This window comes from Aspergillus tanneri, assembly GCF_003426965.1.
Source record: "Aspergillus tanneri strain NIH1004 chromosome Unknown AapTan_1_pilon_pilon_pilon, whole genome shotgun sequence".
In the NCBI taxonomy this organism is placed as follows: Eukaryota; Fungi; Ascomycota; class Eurotiomycetes; order Eurotiales; family Aspergillaceae; genus Aspergillus; species Aspergillus tanneri.
Window position 1 is genome coordinate 3,291,121 of NW_022984628.1, and position 25,132 is coordinate 3,316,252.

Below are 25,132 nucleotides of genomic sequence, written 5' to 3' on the forward strand. Positions count from 1 at the left end.
TATTATTATGAAAGTTAAAGAAAAAGTTCCAGTGACAAAACTTGCGCAATATCTTCTGCACACATATAATATTTCTGTTGAAACAAAAACAATCCGTCGACGTTTATTAGATTGGGGTGTTACCATTAAAAGATCAAATGCTGATCTGTCCAATCTGCGTGCTCGAATTGCAATATTATTTTATAATTGCTGCTTGTCAGATAAGGATGTATTGGAAGTCCTTCATAAGGAAGGTTATCAAATCACATCATCTCAGCTTATTCGAATCCGGCGAAAGATGGGTATCTACAGGAAGGTTGATTACCGAAATCAACAGGAGGCTGATCAAAGACTTGATGAAATAGTTCAAGAGGAACTGGATAAAGGTACGATTGAGGGGTATGATCGTGGTTATTTATATACATATTTTCGTAAGCAAATGCATCTTGTTTCTCGGTAAGTTAAACTGATTACTACATTAATTAGTATATTATACTTATTTTATATTAGAGATCGTTTATTTGCTTCCGCTTCCATACGACGACTTGATCCAACAGGAATTACATCACGCTGTCTTAATGATCTTCAACGACATCGTGGTGAATATATAGTGCCTGGACCTAATTATATCTGGTCTCTAGATGGATACTGCAAACTGCAAAACTGGGGGATTGAGATCTATGCAGCTATTGATGCATATTCTCGATATATTATCTGGATCTATGTTGGAGTGTCTAACCGTACTGCTATTAGTGTTCTTCAGCAGTATATTTATACTCTAGATACACAAAACGTTCTACCCCAGATTATCCGAGCGGATCGAGGGGTTGATACTCCATTAGTTGCAGCAGCACATCATCAATTTATTCAAAAATCTCGACCAGAAGCCTCATTTAGTGGATGCTTTCGCTATGGCACTAGTACTGCAGATGTACGTATTGAATCTTGGTGGGGTCAGCTTTCAAAGAGTGAACTATTTCGATGGCGGGTATGTATATATTTCTACATTATACTACTTAATATGCTAATCTATATAGGATTATTTTTTGGATTTATCTAATAATAATCTTTTTAATTCCACTTCTCTGTCTGATCAGATTGCACTTCTTGCAATTTATATGCCTATTATTCGAAAACAAGTACATGCATTTGTACGTATGTGGAATGTTCATACTATTCGACGTCAACCAAAAAAACCAAATTTTGTATCTGGTCAACCAGTTAAACTATACCACTGGCCAGATGATGGGGTGGAAGATTATGGTTTATCACCTCATCCAGCTTTACTCGAGCAAATTAAAGAAAGCACTGAGGACTATGGTAAGTATTGTTCTAAGGTTTAATAATAATAAAAATTCTAATAAAATTATAGATATTAACGAGTATCTACCTTCAGAAACACTGGCTTGGTGCAAAAGAAAGCTTAGTGAACTAGGATTTACTAAGGTTAATGCAGAGAATAGCTATGAAGATGGATCACGGATTCATGTGGAGGCATACAAGCAACTCCGAAAACAACTTAAGAATCATATACAGTCAGGAGATGCACCTAAATTAGAGTTATTAAAAAAACCTACGGCCGCCTGGAACTGGACAAGTGATTCATTGAAAACTGAATCAAAGAACGAAGATATGGATATAGTGATATATAACGAAGGGCCGGATCAGATGGCAGACGAGGATACCTTTTCTTTAATACAATAGTTACTTACAATGTACCAATCAATGTAGTAATCTTATTTAAATTAATTATTTAAAGGTAAAAACAAAACATAACAGAAGTATCTTTTTACTAATCTTACTATTCTCTCATGGCTCGAACAAAGATTAATGCTCGTACAGCTTCAGGGGGCAAGGCGCCCCAGCTTAATCTAGCACAAAGAGCAAGAACAGATTGAAAGGGCAAACGTATTCTAAACTTGTAAGGCCGTCGAGTACAAATTAAAACTGTACATACAAGACGGTGTCAAAAGAGTGGACGTGAGTTAACTACTATACTAATTACTCTTAACAATAGACTAACTAATCAAAGGACCGGCGCTTTTAGAGATTAGAAAATATCAAAAAGGCTATGAACTGTTAATGCACAAGCTTCCTTTGGCCAGACTTGTAAAAGAGATATGTGGACAAGTTGCTGGAAAGAATATTGGAGGCAGAGAATATCAATGGCAGCGATCTGCAATTGAAGCTCTTCAAGAGGCCTCTGAGGCAATACTAGTTGCTGAGTTTATTTCTGCAATATGCTAATTAATATACTAATCAATTGCTTTTTTAGTGGTCAATCTGGCGGCCATCCATGCAAAAGTGTGTTACAATGATGCAGAAGGATATGCACTTTGTTCAGCATTTAAGGCAGATAATGACCGGCAATGACATGCCAGAAAAATACACAAGCTTGGTATTTATTTGTTTCCTATTTAATTTCTTAGTTAATATTGTAATTCAAATCCTCATCAATATCGTAGTTAGTATCGACATTAATTACCTGCCTAAATGCAATATAACTTTGATGAAGTAAGCGTATTGCACGGATAAATGTATTTTTTGTGGCAGTTTGTAATTTTACCAAACACTTTTGTCCCCCACCGCTCGATTCAGTCCACTATAGTAAAACGGTTTAGTGCCACCGGTAATAAGCTTGCCTAACACTTTCTGCGGGGTCTGCCTTCAACTCTTTCTCATTCCCCGTTCTTCTTCTGAAGGACAATCTTTCATTCTGTTCTGACTGTCGTCTCCCTACAAGTAAACTCATGGACGACCTCGACCACAGGTGCGCATCCCTGCGCGCCCAGATCGTTGCCACAGAAACCCAGCTCGCCGGATTAAAACGCGAGCTGGAGAACGCAGAGCAGACCGCCACTAATATCAGACAGAGTGTCGAGAACTCCGGCATTTCAGCCGCCACGGACAAGAACAGAGAAAAGAGGAGGTGGCCCCTGCTAGACGAGGAATATCGGCGGTATGGGAGACAAATGATTGTGCCGCAATTGGGGTTGCAAGGTTCGTTGTCATAGCTCTTGGAATTTGATGTTGGGTTTTTTTTTTTTTTTTTTTTTTAAGATATTTTTATTTGCTAATGTATAATTACTCTTACTATAGGCCAACTGAAACTCCGAGCTGCTAAAATTCTCATTGTGGGTGCGGGAGGGCTAGGATGTCCGGCGGCGCTGTATCTTGCTGGTGCCGGCGTGGGCACGATTGGTTTGGTTGATGGGGACACGGTTGAGTCGTCGAATCTCCACCGGCAGGTTTTGCATCGGAGTAGGAACGTTGGGAAGTTTAAGGTGGATAGCGCGATTGAGTATCTGCAAGAGTGAGTGGTTTCCATTTCCCATGTGAGATGGCTTCTGTGTAAGTTATTCAAGAGAACTTCTCGGCTGATTAGATTGTTATGTTAGGTTAAACCCCCATCCTACATATATCCCTCATAGAGCGCATCTCACGCCTCAAGAGGCCCCGGAAATCTTCGAAAACTATGACCTAATTCTTGATTGCACTGATAACCCGGCGACGCGGTATCTGATTTCAGATACAGCCGTGCTCCTGGGTAAACCATTGGTTTCGGCTTCTGCGTTGCGCACTGAAGGTCAGCTTATGGTGTTAAATCACCCCCCTCGGCCGGTAGGTGACAAGACTGGAGGACCATGTTATCGATGCGTCTTCCACAGACCACCGCCAGCAAATAGTATTATGAGCTGTGCGGATGGCGGGATTCTCGGGCCCGTGGTCGGTACAATGGGTGTGCTTCAGGCATTGGAGGCGATCAAGGTGATAACCTCCCCGGTTGACGAGGCGAGTCAGCCATCATTGCTCATCTTCTCGGCCTATTCAACACCCCAATTCCGAACCATCAAGCTCCGATCCCGACGACCAAACTGTGCGGTGTGCTCTGCCGATGCAAGCGTGACAATGGACACGATAAGGTCAGGATCTACTGACTATGTGTTTTTCTGTGGAACCGTGCAACCGGAAGCTCTCCTCTCACCAGAGGAGCGCATCTCGCCATTAGAATATCAAGCGATGTATCCGCAAATGGCAGCAGAGACCGCACAAACGACGAAAAAAGAGCCTACAATCATTGACGTCCGTGAGAAGGTTCAGTACGATATTTGCAGCTTGGAGAAGAGCGTCAACGTTCCCATCTCGACTATCCTTTCGGGCACAGCCACAAGTCCTGATACTGGAGAATCAACTCTTCCACCATGGCTTCCCGCCGATATCGCCTCCAACTCGACCGACCCCATCTATGTGGTCTGTCGCCTCGGAAACGACTCGCAAGTTGCAGTTAAAAAGATGAAGGAGCTAGGCCTAGACCGCAGCGGGGAACGGGTGATCGTTGATATTCGAGGCGGGTTACGTGCATGGCGCGAACAGATCGATCCGGAGTGGCCTGAATATTAGATCTAAACATTTTAGATATGGAGGATGCTGGTCGATAGGCATGGTCCAATTACATGTACTCCGTATTATAATTGTGGACCAACTGTATATAAACATTAAAAACCATTGAGTTCATAGATATCATATCAGACATTTTTCACTGGCGAGTCATCCAACCAAGCCCAGTCAACCAACACCCGACCCAGGTCTAAATCCGCAAGTCGTTTAAACGCAGCTGGGGAGACATCGAGATCCGTCGCATCGCATCCGACACCTATACACCTTAGCATCGTTTCCATGGAACAATCTAAAAAAAGGAAACGAGGAAGAAAGAAGAAACATACAGCGATCAACAATTTTAACATCCACACTGTTACCCGCCAATTTCACCCTCACCTTCATCCCACACAAGGGATTCGCATTTGGATTTGACCCCGTCGAGGCGGCATCGAATAATTTATGCGAGACGGCGCAGATCAAATCCGAGGAAGTGCTGGTAATACCGCAGGATCCGAGCGCCGGATCATAATACGTTAAGTCGCCTTTATAAGGACCGCCGTAAGAAGTTGGCAGGGGGAGATTTGACGACCTAATGGTAGACAGAATTGCATTAATATCAATATTTCATATGCTCTCTGTACCAATTAATTCATAGACAGATGGCCAATGCAGTGGAATGCGCCAATGAAGTCAATGATAGGTGACTCCGTAGAGAGGGATGGAATCCGTGCTGGAACTTACCCCTTTCCCTTAGTTGTCAATCCCACAGCAAGACCGACTATCAGAGCAATTAGAGCGAGAGATCCAAAAACCGCGATGACGATAATGGTGCGTTTGCGCTGAGGTAATTGGAACCAATTCTCCTTCTGACCCTGCCACCATTTGCAGGGCGCTGTAGCTGGTGGGGACAGTAGTGGAGGCGGACTCACATTAGCGGAGTCAGGGGGAGGGTCTTTGTCTTTGATCACGGGGAGGGGCACGGGCTTGCGTTTGGGGATGTCGGTGTTCATTCTTTGGTGGGTTCGTGGTCAATGTCATGGCGATTAGGGAAAGGAGTTCGTTAGTTGGATAGGTAGAACAAGGCAAAAAGGAGAGAATTTGGACGGAAAGTAACTAGCAGTTCAGGATTATTGATATCCAGTTGTTTCATTGGCACGCTGGAATTAGTCAGGGGTATAAGTCCTACGATGTCGCCCAGGTAGGAATAGTCCCCGTGACGTAATTAAGCCCGAATCGTAGTTCGAACAACTATTTTAACTACTAATTAACATGTCGTTGTTTTAAGAGATTTTATTTGCAAACCCCGTCACCCTGTGCACTACTCCTAAGTTTGGGACCGCTGAATTACACATGATCAGAATATTCCTTAGTCCGCCTTCTGAAGCTGGATGACAGCGACAATTGCACATCGCAGACACGAATCTTTCCCATTGAACTGCTCACAGAGATAGAAAGTGATGTTAATCATGCCATCATCTAAGTCTTGCTCAGTTATGTTTTCAGATTCAGTGGGAATATAGTGAACTTGCCATCTTAAGTTATATTAAGTGACTGGTCGGTTAGTTCACTGAGGTGTCGCGACATCCACATTGCCTTCCCCAGACCCAGGTGGCTCAGTGTTGACATGAGCACCCTCACTATTATCCAACAGGTTCAAGAAATTAAGGGCGTTGGGCCTTGCTCAATAAGTAGGTTGTATCACAGGTTGTAGCTCAGTGAGCAGATTATACTCAGTGAGCATCACATGGCCGCCCTGAGTTGTTAACCTGTCCTTTATTTTGTGAGGGTAGTTTAATGATCATCTTGCATGCACGCATGTTACAATTGCCTAGTTTATAAATGACATTTTGCACTGCTACAAAGAATCGGATGAAGCTAAAACCATATAAAGAGCTGATGGACAGTGGTATAAAAGTGCTGGACACTATGCGATTACTATCTATGAAATTAGGTCGACAGTGGTCTTGCTGTATCCACCTGGAAACGCTGCATAAGAACAACAAACTACGCAATAAGCGTAGCGTTCCGAAAAGCCGTCCGATCCTTTTCCCGAAAAGCCCTATCAAGGTAATCCTACGTTTTATTCCACTCCACAAACCCCAGCCGCTCTACATTCTCCCCTGTAAGCAACCGTAGTAATGTCTGATGAACCGGGCTGCTTTCCTTGAATTGAGTGGGTCCGGGATATGGCTTCTTCCGACGGGTATATGTCTCATCTGTAATAAATGGTCTCATTGCTTCCCGTAGGATATACTTCTCATTGAAGGTGCTCTCTGTCAGATCAAATTTCACCTTCAGACTAGGAGGGAGATGATTAACAGTTACGCGATGGTCTAGGAATGGCAGCCTACTCTCTACATGGTACGCCATGTCCATGTTGTCGCCGATATACCGGAGACTGTAGGTAGGCAGGAACTATTTCAACCAGATATATTCAGATGTATGGAGTGGGTGCCATTTTGTGAGCATCATCTCACGCATTCGGCCATCGATATCTTCAGCTAGGAGGGTCTCGGGATCTACAGATGCGTAGCAGTCTGTCTAGGGAAGAAACGGCAGGTGGCCGATTTTCGCAGCTCCCTAATAGTATGTGTGTGATTCACCATACGCGCGGTGGTCACTGGGGCTTTTAAGTCGCCATCGCCGTGAATCATCGCGCCAGTGTTCTCACATATGGCACGCCAGTCCATCTCGCGGTCCCTGTCTGGAAGAAGTTATGCTTGCCAGGAGAAATCAGATTCCTGGATAACATCCGGGCGGAAACCGGCGTATCCACTGAAGTGCTCATCGGATCCTTCGCCTAGGCATAGGAGACTTAGTCAATATCTGTTAGGTCGATGCTGAAGCCAAAACTTGTCATCGTACAGTTGACTAACTAGAATGGACAAGTAGTGAGCAAAGCCAAGGGGCCGGAGTATACAGACCTGTGAGGACAACTTTTATTCCCAGGGAATGAACTTTTCGACTAAGGCCAATTTGCCAGTCCCGCTAACGTCCGGGAGGGGCGTTTCGCTATGCCATACTGCGTCCTCGAATCGGGATGCGAGAGCGACTTCATCCATGTGGACCGTGTGAAATTCCACCCCGAGCCACTTTACCGTGCGCCGTGCGATGTCCATTGAGCTTTCAGCGGATATTCCACGGATCTGAAAGAGCAATTCCACTTACCAGACTCATCTACGCCTCTGTCCTTGTCAAATTGCACCGTGAAGCATCGTAGCCGCGATAAGTCCCTACTGCTATCGTTCCGAGCTTGGCCCCTTCTTCTTTGATTAGATGAGCGACGATTCCCGCGACAGACGAAGAATTCAAGCCTCCACTTAGATAGACTCCAACTGGGACATCCGCTCGGAGTCTGAGCCTGACGGCCTCGGTCACGTATTCTCGAACTCCCTCTATCACCTCAGCTTCAGACCGTGTCTCCAACACCCGCTAGACCGATAATTGACGATCAGCAACTGCATTATCCTCACATTAATGCAGTGGAGTTATGTCTAGCAGACCTTATCCGGATAGTCACTGTCACAGTACATAGTTTGCTGCACGCTATTGTCGTAGTTCTCGCAGATCAAGTAATGCACCGGGAGAACCTAGACCTGCAATAATTACCATGGCTCATCAGACGAGGCATAAGTTACTCTCACCTTGTGCACTCCGTGGAAGAATGTCTTTGTCCCATACTGCTACGCATGCTCTCGAAGTGTTTTAACACACCACTGAGGCTTCCAGGCAAAGCTTAAGAAGGCTTTCATCTCCGTCGCTACTAGAAGCCGGTTTTTGAAAACTGTATAATAGAGCGATTTAACCCCGTACCTGTCTCGGGCGGCGAGAGGCAGTTTGCGCTTGGAGTCCCACGGGACCAGCGCAAATTCCCCTCTCAAATAAGACAAGAATGACGTCCATAGTGTTTGTACAATGCGATCACGATTTCGCAGTCACTGGTACCTTTGAAATCATATTCTTGCTCCAGCTCTGTGCGGTAGTATTCGTATCCGTAGAGTTCTCCATTCACGACGGCATAGATTGGGCCCATCCTTGTGGTCGGCAAATGGCTGGTTGCCATCAGGACTGAGGTCGATGATTGAGAGCCGGACCTGACCAAGGCCTCGAGTATTGGTAATTCAGTACAGTACTATGTATGAGGTGAGAGTGCAGGAAAAAATAAATAAAATAAAATAAAAATAAAAATAAAAATAAAAATAAAAATAAAAATAAAAAAGAAAAGGGCAGGATACATAGCATGTGCGGAACGAAGGCGGGCGTACCGACTCTGCAGTCAGGGCTGAACCACACTCCACGAGCATCAGGGCCCCGATGCTGGATGATATCCAGACTACGGTTCAGCTCCAAGTCAAGGCTCGCTAGTGTAGGGTAAGGATGTCCTCTGAGATTGACCACAGTTGATATTCCGCACATGATATTCTTGTTAGAGTAGATGTACGGGTTGTCAATTTTTGGGCTTGGAAATCTCCCCGGTACGAAGCCTTTTCAAGCAGCTAAATTATCACACACCGCGACTATTGCACCGGAGGGATTCAGGTAAGTATGAAGGAATAATCTCTGTCCTTTTCTTTCTTTGCGGAGACAGTATGTGTATTGGTGTATGCGTGTGTATACATACATATGCTACTCAACAATTTGCCTATAGATCTTGTTCACCGCTCCGACGATGTGACTCGGCTATGACGCAGGGTTTCCTAGACACCCAAGACATCGTAGGTCGCATTTTTCTGCGGCCCATGCGGGTGTGATCTTCACCACCATCGGAATGGACTACGTGTCATGCAACTGATGGATGTCTGATATCGTAAGAAGAGATGATCTGTCCACTGACGAGCTATGAGTATGTCGAACGCACATCTAAATGAGGAGCCGCTTTAAACCAGGTCCCCATAGGGTAATATTCATGGACCTGTTGGGCATGGATGCTTTTACTTGCTGCGTCTCTGCAGAAGTGGGTCAATCGCCCAGCAAACAATCTCACAATGTAGATGGCTTGCAGATGACGGGTGACACATTCCATGAGATAAGTCTCTGAGTTTCGCCTATATTCTTGGCTACAGGGAAGTGCAAGCTTGTGGGTACCGATGTTGAGATATTACCCGACTTGGGTTGCCGGAAATGGTTACCAGCTGGCGAGCTACTTTACGAGGTGGGAACGTAGTTATTTTTTTCTTTTTTTTTCCCTTTTCTTTTCTCTTTGTCTTTTTTGGACGTAGATTAGCGGGCATGTAGGAACGGCCTCTTTCTTAGGACAGACACGTCACATAAACGTCACATAAAGACAACCATCCCAGGTCTACAAGTGACACTCGCTTCTGAACAGCTAACCTGTGAATTTCACCCACTGCGGAGCTAATATTTGAAAAATACTCTTTCAAGGAAATCGATTCTTGAAACTGTGCTCAAGCATCTTTGATAGAAGGCTTAATTAAGCTAGATACTGCCACATGTTCGACGTTATCCTCCCTTCTGAGTCGGAAAGTTCATCCCCTCATTTTGAACAAGCCTTCTTGTCATGGTCGAAGGCCAATAATCTCCAAAATGAGGCGTCTCTTCGTTTGGATGGAGAACATCTGGACATTCCCGGTGTTGTTGCTGTGGCCAGGTAGGCTGACTCCGCACTCTGTCTTTCTTTTCATTTCCTGAATAGTTTTCTGAGCGACTGAGCGGTATGAAGGCAGGGCATCCGGGCAGAGGTGGACATAGACAAAGGAATCAAGGAGCGGGTGGACTCGGGGGTAGAATGGCTTCGCGATTACTTGGCTAAGGGTTATCAAGTTTATGGTTAGTGTGGGATTCATACCATCCTCGCCCGTATTCAAACTGACGTGCTATTTTTGACAGGTGTGACTACAGGCTTCGGGGGAAGCGCTGATTCTCGGACAGTAGATTTCCAAGGGCTTCAGGCGGCGCTTCTGCAATTGACGCAAACCGGAGTCCTCACCAGTGCAGACTTTCATCCCCACAGAGCCAACTATGACATTGGGCTGCATAGTATGCCTGTGACCTGGGTGAGGGCGACGATTCTCGTGCGATGCAATCATCTCCTGCGCGGACACTCGGGCGTTCGCTACGAAATCATCCAGAGTATGCTCAGAATGCTAGATCTCGGCATGACCCCCATCGTACCTCTCCGAGGCTCGATCTCTGCCTCTGGGGACTTAATGCCTCTAGCCTATATCGCGGGCATCCTAGAAGGTAATCCCGACATCAAGGTGCTTTGGGAAAAGCACCAGCCAGAACCCAAGGTGATCTCTGCCCAAGAAGCGCTCACCATTGCTGAGCTGGAGCCCATCAACCTAGGGCCCAAGGAAGGCCTCGGTTTGCTCAACGGTGCGGCAGTATCAGTCGCAGTTGCTAGTCTGGCCATCCACGAAGCCAATCAACTGGCTATTTTGGCGCAGATCATCACGGGCATGTCGTGTGAAGCGCTCCTGGGCAACCAAGAGAACTACCACCACTTTGTCGCCTCCATCCGACCTCATAGCGGACAGATAGAGGTCGCACGGAATATCCGCCGCTTCTTAAAGGCTCCTTGCTCATGAAAAGCTTCGAGAAGAAAGACCTCTATCGTACAGGTGTGTTCCAAGATCGCTACGCTCTTCGAGGTGCATCGCAGTGGTTAGGCCCAGGGTTGGAGGATCTGCTGCTGAGTATGCACCAGCTCGGTACCGAACTGAATTCGACCCAGGATAACCCGGTCATTGACACCCGGTGTGGAGAGGTGTACTCCGGCTGCAACTTCCAGGCAGCCTCCGTGACCACCGCAACAGAGAAGACGCGACATGCTCTCCAGATGATCGGAAGAATGCTCTTTAGCGTTTCATCCGAGTTAATTAACCCGGACCTGAATCAGGGACTCCCCGCAAATCTTGCCGCGGATGACCCGAGCCTCTCGTTTACTATGAAAGGCGTGGATATCAACATGGCTGCGTACATGTCGGAACTAGCTTACCTAGCGAACCCCGTTTCGTCACATACCCAGACTGCTGAGATGAACAACCAACCCATCAACTCCCTCGCATTAATCTCTGCCAGATATACCATGCAGGCGGTAGATATTGTTTCCTTGATGTGCGCCGCCCACCTCTACGTTGTCTGTCAGGCCCTGGACCTAAGGGTCCTTCACTTAACATTTCAAACGGCGGTTGACCGCATTATTGCGACCGTCACCAAGGAAACTTTGGAACGAATGACCCAGGAGCAATTGGATTTGTTGCGTCAGAAGCTGTCCAAGTCTGCTCGCGATTCGTGGGCCAGCTCTGCTCGGAAGGACCTACCGCTGCGTGTGCAACTCATGTCCCAGTCACTGGTTCCTCCACTATTGAAAACCATCCGTGGATATGGATTGATTTCGATCACCTCACAAGCGGATCCCCTGGAACTTATTGATAAGCTAACCGAGAGAATTTCCTCTGAGAGCATGACCGCTTTCAATCGTCTTCGTGCGGCCACGTCTGAGGAGATGAAGACAGAAGCGTTCCTCGGGGACGCAGCCAAAGTGCTCTATCGGTATATCAGAATGCAGCTCAAAGTCCCCTTCCACACCGGTCTAGCAGAGCATCCGACACTAAGGCAGGACCGGAAACTCTCTCATGAACGAAAGACAATTGGGTCGTGGATTTCGATCATTTATGCCGCTATTAGAGATGGCAGAATTATCACGCCAATGATGGAATATTTTCAGGGAGCTTAGCAGTATCGGAATACTCTCGGTAAACTTCAGTGCACTTTTGCAGTAAAAGAAATTGGCGCCAAAGAGGAAAGGTCGGCTCTGCGTGGCAACCTGGAATATTAGTTACTCTCTTTAGGTCGTAGACAAGAAACTCTTAAAATCATTGCTGCGAAGATAGTGATAATGAACAATATGTGATGGAAGCAGAATCGAAAGCAAAGAGGCATGCACAAGAGCAATTATAACTTCAATTCTCAAATATCTACGGCACCTTTCATGGATGTTGCGGTCAATCATTGAAGGGATAATTTCAACATCTTTGCTTGGTGTTTTAGATCCAATCTATACTAAATATCCCAAGTGGCATATGATTAATGTAGATATTTAGAGCATGTTTTGCGTGTTCTCTACCTCGGTGGATTAGCTTCATCACGGAAAACTGATGGCAAGCTGCTGGAATTGCTGGCATCATTTTACCGGTTCGGCAGAGGAACCCAATGCAGGTCCATATATTTGAGCTGCAGATGAGGAGGTGCCAGAAAATCAGGCCCACGTCACCGGCATTTAACCGTTACTGCTGTTGAACTCCTCACAACAATTCGCCACCAAACAAGCACATCCCATGTATCTCTGCCAGTTGACCGTGTTATACCTTTACTGGAAAGTGTCACGGGATCTTTTTAATACAGCAGTATATCCAATTTCCCCATAATATAATACCAGTCTTACTGTCTTATTGTGATAATAATAACCATCTCAAAAAGTTATTCGAGACATCCCTATTACCAATCCGGAGAATCCAAAAGAGAAAAAAATAAAGAAAAAATAAAGAACAAGAACAACAATAAAGCGTCCCAGCTCTTTCCAATTTAGCAATATACAACATGGACTGTCGTCTTGCAACAATGACACCGTGCTCACAGCTAAATTCCTCAACAGATCGCAAAGCTCTCTGGAAGAGTTTTTCAAAGTACACCCCCATATCCAATTCATCCGGTACCAATGGGTCGATTATTCTGGGATCCTGCGAGCGCGCGTATTGACAAAATGGTTTTGCTTTGAGCTCGCATCCAGAGACAGCCCTTTACGGTGTGGGCAAATTTCCTTTTATTGTCTTCCCGAAATTCTGTGGTTTCGTACGAGCCAGCTGCCGTTCATTTGCTATATCCAGATTGGGAGTCGTTGTCCACGATCAATATGGACGGCCAGAATGTGCTATATGCCGTTGTCATGTGTTCGATCGTGGAACAAGTCCTTGGCAATCCCACGCCCAATCTGGATCTTTGCCCAAGACGAGCTCTTGATACCGTAATGAAAAGAGCATCTGTGAATCCTAAGTTGGACGTTCTCGTTGGGTTTGAGAATTTACGATTCTCGAGCGATCTCAAAAGGGTGAAATTACCGCTTTCAGTTCGCATCCGGGCCATTACACAGTTGCTGGACTGCGGGAAATATCTTCCAAATATGTGGAAGGATCAGTGATGGAGCTTTTATCAGCCGGAGTACAGGTGCAAGGCTTCCACATCGAGGGACCGATGGGGCAATACGAAATAGTTCTCGCGCCGTTGCCTCCTAAGCAGGCTGTTGACCAGCTGGTGAGGGCACAGGATATCATCAAGACCACTATTAGCGCCATGGATACATTGCCACAATGCTTCCTAAGCCGTTGCCAAGCGCATCTGTTAACTGTCAGCATATCCATATTTCAATCAACCCTACACATTACGAAGATGCCTTTTTGGCCGGGATACTTCATCGACTGCGGTCAATCTGCGCCTGCACACTGCCATATCACCAGTCCTATCGCCGTGTGCAGAAAATTGAAGCTGGGGAGACTGTGAGCTGGGGGACTGAAAACCGAAATTTGCCCATTCGAAAAATCAAAGCCGGCCATTGGCAAATTCGATGCGCAGATGCGACAGCAAACATGTATCTAGCCGTGGCTTTGGTTCTTGCTGCTGGGTTCCTGGGTATAGAGAACCAGGAGACCCTGCGATGGAAGGATAAGTCAAGCAAGGACCTCTCTGATAGCATGAAATTCTCCCAGCCACCCCAAGAGGCGCTTCCCCGAAGTCTCGATCAAGCCCTAGACATCCTTGATGCCAACTCGTATGAGCTAGAACATATTATGGAAAGCAAGGTCATTACGCATTATTTGTCACTGAAGAGGCATGAGTCAGAGGTATTAGGAGAGTTGGACGATGATACACTTTTTTCGGTTCTATCCCAGTGGTTTTGATGAATACATTTGCAGCCTTGTGATGATGCCTTGGCGTACAGTCCTGAACTCAAAAAGAAAATTAAAATAAAATAAAAAATAAAGGCCTTACAACAACCTGATATAATTTTGCATATCGAAAATGCTTCGCTATGAAACTGTACTCCACAGGATCCAAAACTTCCGGCAATCAGCCGGCTCGGTTCGCCGTAGCTTTGAGCAGGCTCGTCTGGGGTTACAGCAGTACACGTGCACCAAGGGTAATATTAGCCATGCTACCTTAGATGGGAGCAAGTCCAGTATTGAACTCTTTGCCGTCTAAGTTCGTTATCACTGCTCGGTGGGTCTGTTGTAGATAAACTTGTGCGGTCTTGAGAACTAATTCATATACGACTATCACGAACCAAACAAGCGCCTGGCTCTATCATACAGCTAATGGTCCTATATTAATGTCTCTCAATCTGGTGGACCAACAACTACAATAGACACGAAACAGTAGGTAAGAAAAGCCAAAGATTTTCATTAGATACTCGACTCGAAAGCCCGCATCTACCATTACTTCATTTCTTCCTAGTTTCTATAGATTTATCTTATCTGTAGTAACAGAATGGCATGGCAGAAAAGACAGGTCTGAGGATGATCTTTACGTGAGATTTCTTTAGATTTATATTAGTTAGTATATAATCTTTTATACTTCAGCGCTAATTCATTCGGCCAGTGATACACACTCCGTAGCGGATTTCGACTTTCATGACCACCGTCGGGCTGTCTAGATGAGCTGACACCTATTATGGAGTCTGATGAGCGTGAATTCCAGCACATTACCTCGCGTTCAGTTCATCCTGTATCGCCAATTCTGCTTACCAAAATTCACCGACTAGTACCACTCCATTCTAATGCCCACGTTCAACTGAGCAACAAGGGCTTACACACTGGGCTTGAAAAGAGCTCTGCTTCATTCACTACGAAGGATGCTACTAGAACAAGTATTGACCCGCCCCGGTGCTCTTTTCTATTGGTAATACAAAGGTTGTGCTCTGAAGGCAATTGAATGAGCCATCGAAGAGAAAGCTGATATTATTTCCATGAGCTGGACGATTGATGACGCTTCATCGGAGGACAAACGTACCTGAATTTGGTTTTTCCTAAACCGCACGACGGTCGGTCGATACCCATCATGTACTGCACCTCACACGAACAGGGTAAGGAAATAATCAAGAAGCCTCTCTAACCTCACACAAGTGCACCATATGTTATCAGCCGAGTTGGTGCCGCTGAGTATGGAGGAAGCCTGTCACGGACTCCAGCGGATGTCGATATCTTCTGTCATGTCAAGGACTGGATCGAATTAAGTTGGATGACTCTCGTAGGATAACAGAGGGAAGCTCCGAAGCAACAGCTTTAGCTGCTGGTCTGGCCGCTTTAACTATGCTCTGCGAGGGAGTCAACCTACGGCCAGGAAGGCATCGACCTCAAGCGAAGCCCATTCCGTATGAACCACACCTTCCAGTCAATGATGCGCTACACCCTCCCTGGACCAAAGTACATCTCGCCACATATAATTGATGAAGTCGCGAGGACGATGAAAGAGTATTCCAATTCACCTTAGAAGAGTCCTTCACTCACTCAGTGATGCGGTGGTCTGTCTAGGTACTGTCGTGCTTCACTCGAAGCAGGGGGTGATCGGCTCAGTACCTTATCAACACAATTTATGGACTCCTTCAAGAAGGGCTAATCGACAACCGAGCCGATGTGGCTCTCTGCAAACACATTTCCTTCACCTCCCTTACATGACGGACTTCTCCTACCTCTGAAGAATGAAAAGCAATTGGTAATGCTACCTCCATTGATCCAGGATTCTCCGGTCAAGAGTATCGGACAAGTATATTTATCCCAGCCAATATGTTTATCCTAAGTGTAACTCCTTTTCAGTATTTGAAATCGACAAATTTTAGTTCCTCTGATCAGCTTCCTGTTTAATTGTGGATTTATAAAGACTCCCTTGAACTTGGATCAGCGGCGGTGATCTAAGTGGCAGCCAGTAAGGGTGTGGCATGAGCGAGCCAGCGTTGTGGCTATATAAACTCCTCCCAAAATCTCAATAGACAGAGACATACCAATTTCAGCCAAAACCCGGTTTTTCTTGTTAATGAAATCCGACGTTATGCAGCTCCTTAATGATAAGAAGCAGCGTTAAAAGGCATGGCGACCTTTCATAATCTAAATGACTGCAATCTTAGCGTTTGTGTGGAATTGGTTTTCGATAGGTCAGGATTCGTTAGCTAAATCGGAAATCAGCCCATCATAGACTCGTTTTGGACGTGAAGGGACCTACTAATAATAAACAAGCAAGCATACAAATTATTTGGGGAATCAACAAACTTACGTGATATTGTAGGTACTCGACTATTTCCCATGGCAGGTAATTAATTATGCGAAATGGCACCCCAAGCAGCATATCGGTATGTGAAGGGGATATGGTACGAAATCAGGCCCTTTTGAGAGTAATGTTCCATTGTCTAATATCCGTGTAGGGTTTCTCTCTCCTCATACACCTCAAAGCCTCCCTTATCTGAGATCACTTTAGAGAAGGCTTGGGTTCTAAGCTTATCATTCATGCTGCAATGGCACGAGCTCTATCAAAATTCATTTAATCCATGTCCAAGGCAAACGAAATGATACCCCGGGAAATTGGTAGCCAAGACAGCTCCTCCACTATTAAGTCACGGAGATCACCGAGAAGGCCCCGCCATCTGTATGAAGTACATACTTGCTTAGAGTGCTGAGATCTCCACATGTTGCAGGCACGCTTGCAGCTGATTCTCCAGTTACGCCACGGTTCACGGTGGGGTTCAACGGTTACACGTTGCCCAGGCCGACCACATCTGTTGCCTGAGAAACGCCATGCAAACTCTTTCTTTCCGTTATTTCATCCATTTTCTCTAATTATAGAGAATCGCGTCGACTCCGTACCTCTGGCTGACTAAATATTATCCATAGTAACTAAGCCCGGCTATTGAAGTTTCCCCTTTGCCGTTCTTGGCAACATCATAGCCGACCCACCCTTGCATGCCGATCATTGCTGCTCGCTTGCTTCCTTCAAAACTCGGTTGGCCATGCGCGTGGTTTCCCCTCATATGGAGAGTTTAAATTGCTATTCCCCCCGTATCGCAGCATCCCCGCATCAGATATACCGGGTATCTCCGCCGCTGCTGCTGTTTGGTGGCCTCGATGGTCGTTCCCTACTGATCACGTGGCCGCCCGAGAAAACCAGTTGAGGGGTTGGCGTGCATGCCAGACAGATTAACTGTGATATCTTTCTGAACGGATACTCTCCGAGAGCGTCAAAATGGCGTCACGGGTCAGTTCGAACCAATCGGCTGACTCACAGTGGCCTCCGCGAGATAGCCCTGATGAGAAGAAAGAACCGAAATCAACCCCTGGGGCGAAAATTAAGAAAGCCTGGGCCAAGTTGGAATTGGATATACCTACAGGGCTATTGATGATGAAGTAAGTTTCTCGAAACGAAGTGGCTTCATGCATAACCTAGACTGACCGGTTCATGCAGGGGTGCCATCCCACCAACCATCGCCATAGCTGCGTAAGTTGAACCTCCCCGTTCTTCAGCTTCCATAGCTACTTTTAACTGCAGCAGTATGCTGATGCCTGATAGCTCCCAAGCGGATTCGTTTGCATCTCACTTCAACACTGTGGCATACCTAGTGGCCATTATTTCCGTCCTGGGGTTTTCCATCATGCCGCGTGCCAAATTTGTCCAGATGATGATCCTTGACGTGGTGGCAGTTTGTATTGCGTCTGCTGTTGCTCTCCTAATGATGTATTCCTGCGTAAAAGCACGGCGTAATACGGAGACTTCTTCGTCTTCTAATTCAAACAAAGCGTCCAGTGCAATGGGAACCATAATAGACACACCGTACAACTCCTCCGCATCCGCTGTCAGTGGGGTCTGGCTGTTTTTCCAGATCTACTTGGTTCATTCATTTCGTGCAAGGTATCAGCAGTTCCAATTCCCCGTGATAATCTATTCGATGGTGGCCAACATAACGTTTGTGTATGCCCCGCGACTCCCTACCATGACTGCTGCCATCAGCATGGTCAGGAAGTTACTCGAAGCTAGCCTGACCGGGTTGGCGCTGTCCACGGGCACCTGTCTTTTCATTTACCCTGTTACAACGAGGACAGTAGTTTTCAAAGAAATGGCAGGCTATGTTGGTGGCTTGCGTGCAACCCTCAATGCGCACGGGGAATATTTCGGCACTTTGGAGCGGGATGATATGTTTGGGCGCGCAGAGACTTATGATTCACATGTCGAAAAGGTCACCAAGAAGGGTAAAGTCTATAGCCCGGAAGCTGCAGCCATTCGAGCAGCAGTTCAGAAACTCACCGATCTCCATGGTAAGCTCCATGGCGATTTGACATTCGCGAAGCGTGAGATAGCAATTGGAAATCTGGGACCCGACGATCTGCAGGCCATATTTAGGCATCTACGACAAATCATGATCCCTATCGTAGGGCTCAGTTTCGTCGTGGATATCTTCCAGCGCCTGTCAGACTACAACAAGTGGAATCAGCCGATAGATCCCACTGCAGCAGACATCAATGATCTGATGCGCCACCGAATTGTGCAGGAGTGGAATGACATCATGAGAGCCGTGCACGATCCATTCAACTCAATGATCCAGGCAATTGATGAGGGCCTTCAACACGCCTCATTTGTGCTCAAAATGTCCAAGCCGCCAAAGAAGACCGCCACAACTACAGCCGAGACAGCCCAGGATGTGGAGGCCTCCGCTGTGGATACCGGTCCTGGAGAAAAAGGTTTTGCAGCCCACTTGGAACAGAAGTTGCGCGAATTCAAAGTGGCGAAAAGGATCGCTCTAAGGACCTGGAGCGAAGAAAAAGGGATTAAATTGCCTCCCGACTTTTTCGAACGCCCTTCGGCGAATCTGAATGTTGACGATGTCCCTACAGACAGATTTGGGATTGGTCGCGACAGAAGTAGGCGGCAGCTGTATTTGTTTTTATACGTAGGTTTTCAATCCAAACAATGGACTGCGCTTCTAACAACTACATTAGATGGAACAGCTGCTTAACTCCACAGGCCATGTTGTCCTTGAATTTGTTCGCTTTGCGGACGAGAGACTTGAAAGTGGGAAACTGTCCAGAAAACATCTTATCATACCGGGTTGGAAACGCTGGCGAAAGTGGGCGACCAGCGTATTCAAAGATGACTCTCACGAGGACGACAACATAGGTGACATGCATACCCAGAACAACTTCCTTCAACTTGGAGAGGCATACAAGTACCGAAAGGATCCAGAGCATCTTCCACCGGATACAGCTTTTCAAAAGTTTGGGGATAAAATCAGAGTCATCCCTTCGCTTTTGCGGTCGTCAGAGTCCGCGTATGGTCTTCGAGTAGCCTGTGCCACCATGACCATTGCCGTCGTTGCCTTCATTCACGATACACAGGAGTTCTTCATCAAGCAACGCTTCGTTTGGGCCATGATCATGGTAAACCTCAGCATGTCTCCCACATCGGGGCAAAGTATTTTTGGCTTCGTCCTCCGTATTCTTGGCACTGTTCTAGCCATGATACTCAGTTTCCTGTGCTGGTTTATTCCTGGGAAGAAGACACCGGGTATTATCGTCATTTTTTTCATATTCATATCTATCATGTTCTACGTGCCGATTAAAATGTTTCGCTTTCGCATAATTGGGATCATCACCATCATCTCAACAGCCATGATTGTCGGATACGAGCTTCAGGTTCGCAAGGTTGGTGAGAGAGTTGCAACGTCAAATGGGCAGCCGTACTACCCCATCCATCTCCTTGCGCCATATCGACTGGCGACAGTAACGGGAGGTATCGCTGTCTCCTTTTTCTGGACCTTCTTTCCGTATCCCATTTCGGAACACTCCGTCCTTCGTCGAAGCCTGGGGGCTTCCTTATATCTTCTGGCTAATTATTACTCAATCATCCATGAGACGGTGTCTGCGCGAATGCGTGGTGATGAGGGTGACCTGGCCCTCAAAACTTCGAGCGGACGTCAGCTTCTAAAGGCTCGTAACAAAGTCTTTTCCAAGCAGGTGTTGATGCTGAATTGTCTTCGAACATATTCTGAGTTTTTGAAATGGGAAGTGCCTATCGGTGGCCGCTTTCCCAAGAAGCAGTATGACACAATTATATCATGTATTGAAAGGTACGGCCTTACATTATGCGTAGTATCTAGGCTTCGTGCTAACACCCCGACCAGCATTGTCAACTATCTGAGCCTTTTGGGATATGCTTCAGACACCCTTCTGCAACTAGGCGACGATCCTGATGAGAGTAACTCTGTTTGGCTTCATGATTTTCGAAGGCTGGTGTCTAGTGCGCGAATCACAACCCATGAAGTTACTTCGGTGCTGTGTCTTTTGTCCGCTAGCATCACAAATCAACAGCCTCTACCGCCCTATCTGAAAACCCCGAGACCATACAGCTTCTCGAGAAGACTAGAAGCGCTAGACAAGGATATTCTCAGTCTGCGTCACATTGCGGAGCCTGGATTTGCTACGTTTGCTGTTCTCCAGATCTCGACGAGATGTATTGTGGGCGACGTAGAGAGGCTTATGAGGTGGGTTCTACCCTTGGTCGGCCCCCATTGATACCATACTAACCAAACCCATAGGGACGTGAAAGCCTTAGTCGGAGAGCTTGACTTTTCCTTCCACGCCGTGAGCACTGCTCACAGCCGCAAATCATCTGCAAATGTGTCACGATTGTCGAGAGCGACAAGTAGGGACAAGTTTGAGTAGTGGATATCAGTTTAGATAGATGTACATACATAGATATTTTGACAATAATTCCGAGCGACTGGGAGGTTTGCACTGTAGTGTCACTCTGTAGACAGAGAGGATTGCCAACGACCCCGCTCGCGTCACGTTATTCTTCAAGTCGGTAGATCCTTCATTCGCTTTTCCTGTTCCCATCAGGCAAGTCGACTATCAAAATGCAGGAATATCATCTCGACACCTCCCTTCTTTCGCACGCCTCCACCAAGACGGTCGTCATCACTGGTGGTGCCAATGGCATCGGCGCTGCAACAGCCACACTGTTCAACGCCCATGGTGCAAATGTCGTGATATCAGACCTCGAAGAGTACCGCGGGCGAGCCGAATCACTCATTCAAACATTCGCGTATTCCAATCGTGCAGCCTTCCTTGCAGCCGATATCCTCGATTGGCAACAAATGACTGCTCTGTTTCACCAAGCAGCGCAACGCTTCGGACACATCGATATTGTGATTGCCAATGCAGGGACGATGGAGTCGAAGCCAGTCTTGGACATGAACGACGTAGACGAGGATGGAAACCTGCGAGAATCAACGGAGGGCTTCAAAGTAATTGATGTCAACCTAAAGGGAACACTAAACAGTAATTACCCGTTTTATCTTCCCTTTTCTTTCCCAGAGGAGCTGATTAATTGACGGACGGCAAGCTCTCCGACTCGCCATGTATCATATGAAATCCAATAAATCCCCAGGGTCTATCGTGCTACTGGCATCCACATCCGGCTATTTCGGGGGTACTGGAGTCACTGCCTACGTGGCTTCGAAGCACGGAATAGTGGGACTACTACGAGCTTCCCAAGACACCGCGCGTCAATATGGCATACGTTTGAATGGCATTGCTCCTTTCTTCACCCCGACGCAGATCACCGCAGGATTTGCACAGAAGTGGCAAGATGCTGGCCTGGAAGCCAATACTGTGCAGGGGGTGGCGGAGGCGATCGCGCATGTTTCGATGGACGGAGAGAAGAATGGATCTTGTATTCTTGTGAGTTGGTTTCAGAATAGCAGATCACTGAAGAAAGCTCAATTGGGGCTGATCAACTGTCAGGTCGCGGGAAAATATCTACGAGAGCTGGAGGGTACGAGAACTGAGCTTATCCCCGTGTGGCTGGGGCAGGACGTAGCGGAGTTCATGGGGCGAGCGATGCAGTTCATGAGGGAAATCGGAGGATACGTATTGCCGCGATGGCGGAGCTGAACAAGCATATTAATATTGCTGATCATCGATCAATATATGTCACCCTTGGAGGTAACCCGGTCTCCCGTATGTACGTCACTATACTATTTAATAGAGCACCGCCATCATGCAAGGGAAATATCGGGATCCACATCATACATACTGGACCAATAAATCCATCTCTACTTTCGTGCATATTTCTGACCTCCGCTCACATACCAACTAATCACCTAGGCGAATTAAGTACACGAAAATGAGAAAACAAAATCCGGACTGGAATGACAAACGCAACACCAAGCTTGATGGAATGACAACTCCTTCTGTTGATTTACAACTATAAAATTCAGATCCAGACGATCTCCTTACACCTTTCCACCTGCAGTGCTGTGTCTCCCGGGGCAGAACCCATCATTATGGATGATGCCCTTTTTTGGTACCTGTTAGCATCATCCCTTGCGCAGTGGAAACCCACCCGCACTGGTGGCCTGCCCCATATAGCCAGTCAGTACTTCAAGAAATGGCAATTATATTAGAGAACAGTATGTATGCAACTTCGGTTTCTGCTTTATAACGTTTGCCGAGCACACTGCTCAATCGGATTGCGCCGCTCCCAATCTATGACTCGCTGGTCGATTCTTATGGTATTAATGTTTCTCTCGAGGTTATCAAATGGGTAGAAGTATAGAGTTGGCCGAAATTGATACCGCTGGCAAAGCACCCAGTGTCAAGAATGCGCCTCGCACTAGCATCCACTGTTTGGGGAACGAATATAATAGCCTGCACGCCACACCCTTTGTCGGAACATGCATTCAACCAGATCTAGAAGCTGGTCTGGACAAGCCAGACTGGAAACCGGGAGTTTCAGAATGGCTCTTTATGACTTGTATCTGCATCCTGGTGATGATGGACTCTTTTAACGCAACGGTGGCTACACCTTTAATCCCAGTATGTACGTCTGAAAGCAGGGCACAACCATGGTCTAACAAGTATATCCGAAACAGGATCTAGCAGTCGGTCTCGAACAGCCTCTTGAAAGCACACTATGGATTAATACTTCCTATTTTCTTGCCAACGCAGCAAGTCAGACCATTTCGTCGATGTTAGCCGAGGTATTCGGCCATGGACCCATTCTCCTCTCCGCGGTGGTTCTCGCAACAATCGGAACAGGAGTATGCGGCGGCTCGCTTGATCTGGCTGGGTTAATCGCCGGTCGGTCTCTCCAAGGCACAGGTGGCGGAGGCATTTTGGCTGCGTCATTCCTGATTATTTCAGATCTGATACCAAAATATCACCAGACTCGATTCTCACGCTATATCTTTTGCGCGCAGGTAACCGGTACCATTCTGGGCGCTGTTCTAGGTGGATTATTTGGTGAATATGCGACTCCGATATGGTTGTATTACTCCAGTTTCGTGTTTTGCGCCTTGGGGATGCTCGTGGTGCCTTTTGCCGTTGACTTGCGAGGATGCGGACAGGGCAAAGTAGGATACGTCTGCAAATTACGGCGTTTGGATTGGATTGGAGCCCTCTTGAGCTTGCTGGGGGTAGGATGTCTCCTAATTGGAATCAGTTGGGGTGGCACGCGGTTTGCATGGGATGCAGCAGCCACATTGGCGCCCATATGCGTTGGTGCAAGTTTACTGCTCATTCTGGTTGTCTACGAGCGATTCTGGACGGTGTACCCATTCTTTAGATCTGACATGTTCAAGACACTCTCTACAACGATGTTGCATGGAAGTGGATTTATTCATGGTCTCTTGGTTGGTCTCACACTCAGATGCGACATGATGTAAATCAATATTCTAACAATCACAGCTATCAACCCATCTTCAATTTCTTCCAATGCACCTTGATTTCGTCAAATATCTCTCCTGTGCCCTGACAGGACTTGGTCTAGTGACCTTAATCGGTCCAACCCTACCTGCTCTTTACCTACTCGAAAGACTACGATTCCTCCATCAACCCAACCTAACCACCTGGATCCTCCGTCTCGGCTGGATCCTTGCCATTGTCTCCACAGGATGTCTTGAAATCCTGCATTCCAAAATCCACACCTCCGTATGGATCTTCCTATTCCTCGTCGCAGGATTATCCCACGCCTTCCTCATCCCATCCTACAACAGATGCATTCAAAACCAAGCCTGCGATTCCGAAAAAGACGACGATGAATCCAAGGGCCTCCTCAAGCGCAAACCCCCCCCGATCCTCTTATACTCCATCCTCCGGACATGGGGCATGTGTCTCGCTATCCCGGTTAGCGGCACGATCGTGCTGAATCAGCTGCCTTGGGATCCTGAACGTCGGTTTTTGGATTTAAATACGGTGGAATTAGCGGCGTTGATGCCCGGCGGAGATCACGATGGTTACGTCGAGGGGTTTCGGGTGTTGTGGCCAGTTTGGACAGGTGTTGCAGCATTAGGGGGGATATCGTCGTTGTTTGTGAAGTGAGAGGTTAGGCCTGCTGATTGAGTAGATTCTGCAGCTTGCAATTTATTAAGTTGATTATTTTGGTTGGGTCAGTTCGCACTAAGGAGAGGTATCTGCCTTGCTTGCCTTGTGTCACTTGACAAACTCCTTGTGTCTTGCTGTAGTTTGGGAGAGATCAAATCAGAGTGTGCTTCAAATTGCCATGTCGTCTAGGAACGAGATTATATCAAGACAAACCGTTCGGCCAATTACAACCCGGGCTCTAATAGAGCCAAAATAGTGAGTTATGTAGAGTCTCAAATCTTACGTTGCTGTCTCCAAGATTCTCCAAAATTCTGTCTACTACCCGCTTATTGAGCCGGGTAAAAATAATGTAGATTAAATAGTCCATGGTAAACAGATAAATCCAGGAGACAAGA

At 46.6% G+C, this 25,132-nt stretch overlaps 8 protein-coding genes across 8 annotated transcripts; 6 read left to right on the forward strand and 2 right to left on the reverse strand.

Annotated features, from left to right (window-relative positions):
• Positions 1-2,729: 2,729 nt before the first annotated feature.
• On the forward strand, positions 2,730-4,380 carry UBA4 (HesA/MoeB/ThiF family protein; the record flags this gene model as incomplete). Its single annotated transcript, XM_033567755.1, has 3 exons — positions 2,730-2,979; positions 3,079-3,292; positions 3,378-4,380. The coding sequence occupies 3 exons, from the start codon at positions 2,730-2,732 to the stop codon at positions 4,378-4,380; spliced, it is 1,467 nt and encodes a 488-aa protein (XP_033429750.1).
• Positions 4,381-4,505: 125 nt separating this feature from the next.
• On the reverse strand, positions 4,506-5,369 carry ATNIH1004_003074 (RlpA-like double-psi beta-barrel domain-containing protein; the record flags this gene model as incomplete). Its single annotated transcript, XM_033567756.1, has 3 exons — positions 4,506-4,633; positions 4,704-4,948; positions 5,101-5,369. 3 exons carry the CDS (start codon positions 5,367-5,369, stop codon positions 4,506-4,508), a joined length of 642 nt encoding a protein of 213 aa, XP_033429751.1.
• Positions 5,370-7,536: 2,167 nt separating this feature from the next.
• Positions 7,537-8,392, reverse strand: ATNIH1004_003075 (uncharacterized protein; the record flags this gene model as incomplete). Its single annotated transcript, XM_033567757.1, has 3 exons — positions 7,537-7,791; positions 7,863-7,949; positions 8,285-8,392. The coding sequence occupies 3 exons, from the start codon at positions 8,390-8,392 to the stop codon at positions 7,537-7,539; spliced, it is 450 nt and encodes a 149-aa protein (XP_033429752.1).
• Positions 8,393-9,809: 1,417 nt separating this feature from the next.
• ATNIH1004_003076 (uncharacterized protein) lies at positions 9,810-12,058 on the forward strand (the record flags this gene model as incomplete). The annotated part of the gene is made up of 4 exons (XM_033567758.1): positions 9,810-9,967; positions 10,040-10,146; positions 10,207-10,862; positions 10,919-12,058. 4 exons carry the CDS (start codon positions 9,810-9,812, stop codon positions 12,056-12,058), a joined length of 2,061 nt encoding a protein of 686 aa, XP_033429753.1.
• A 1,630-nt stretch (positions 12,059-13,688) lies between these two features.
• ATNIH1004_003077 (uncharacterized protein) lies at positions 13,689-14,577 on the forward strand (the record flags this gene model as incomplete). Its single annotated transcript, XM_033567759.1, has 2 exons — positions 13,689-14,269; positions 14,427-14,577. The coding sequence occupies 2 exons, from the start codon at positions 13,689-13,691 to the stop codon at positions 14,575-14,577; spliced, it is 732 nt and encodes a 243-aa protein (XP_033429754.1).
• Positions 14,578-17,604: 3,027 nt separating this feature from the next.
• ATNIH1004_003078 (uncharacterized protein) lies at positions 17,605-21,074 on the forward strand (the record flags this gene model as incomplete). The annotated part of the gene is made up of 6 exons (XM_033567760.1): positions 17,605-17,765; positions 17,824-17,856; positions 17,929-19,274; positions 19,378-20,479; positions 20,534-20,893; positions 20,948-21,074. The coding sequence occupies 6 exons, from the start codon at positions 17,605-17,607 to the stop codon at positions 21,072-21,074; spliced, it is 3,129 nt and encodes a 1,042-aa protein (XP_033429755.1).
• Positions 21,075-21,268: 194 nt separating this feature from the next.
• ATNIH1004_003079 (uncharacterized protein) lies at positions 21,269-22,307 on the forward strand (the record flags this gene model as incomplete). Its single annotated transcript, XM_033567761.1, has 3 exons — positions 21,269-21,692; positions 21,802-22,094; positions 22,158-22,307. 3 exons carry the CDS (start codon positions 21,269-21,271, stop codon positions 22,305-22,307), a joined length of 867 nt encoding a protein of 288 aa, XP_033429756.1.
• A 1,821-nt stretch (positions 22,308-24,128) lies between these two features.
• Positions 24,129-24,734, forward strand: ATNIH1004_003080 (uncharacterized protein; the record flags this gene model as incomplete). Its single annotated transcript, XM_033567762.1, has 1 exon — positions 24,129-24,734. One exon carries the CDS (start codon positions 24,129-24,131, stop codon positions 24,732-24,734), a length of 606 nt encoding a protein of 201 aa, XP_033429757.1.
• Positions 24,735-25,132: the final 398 nt, after the last annotated feature.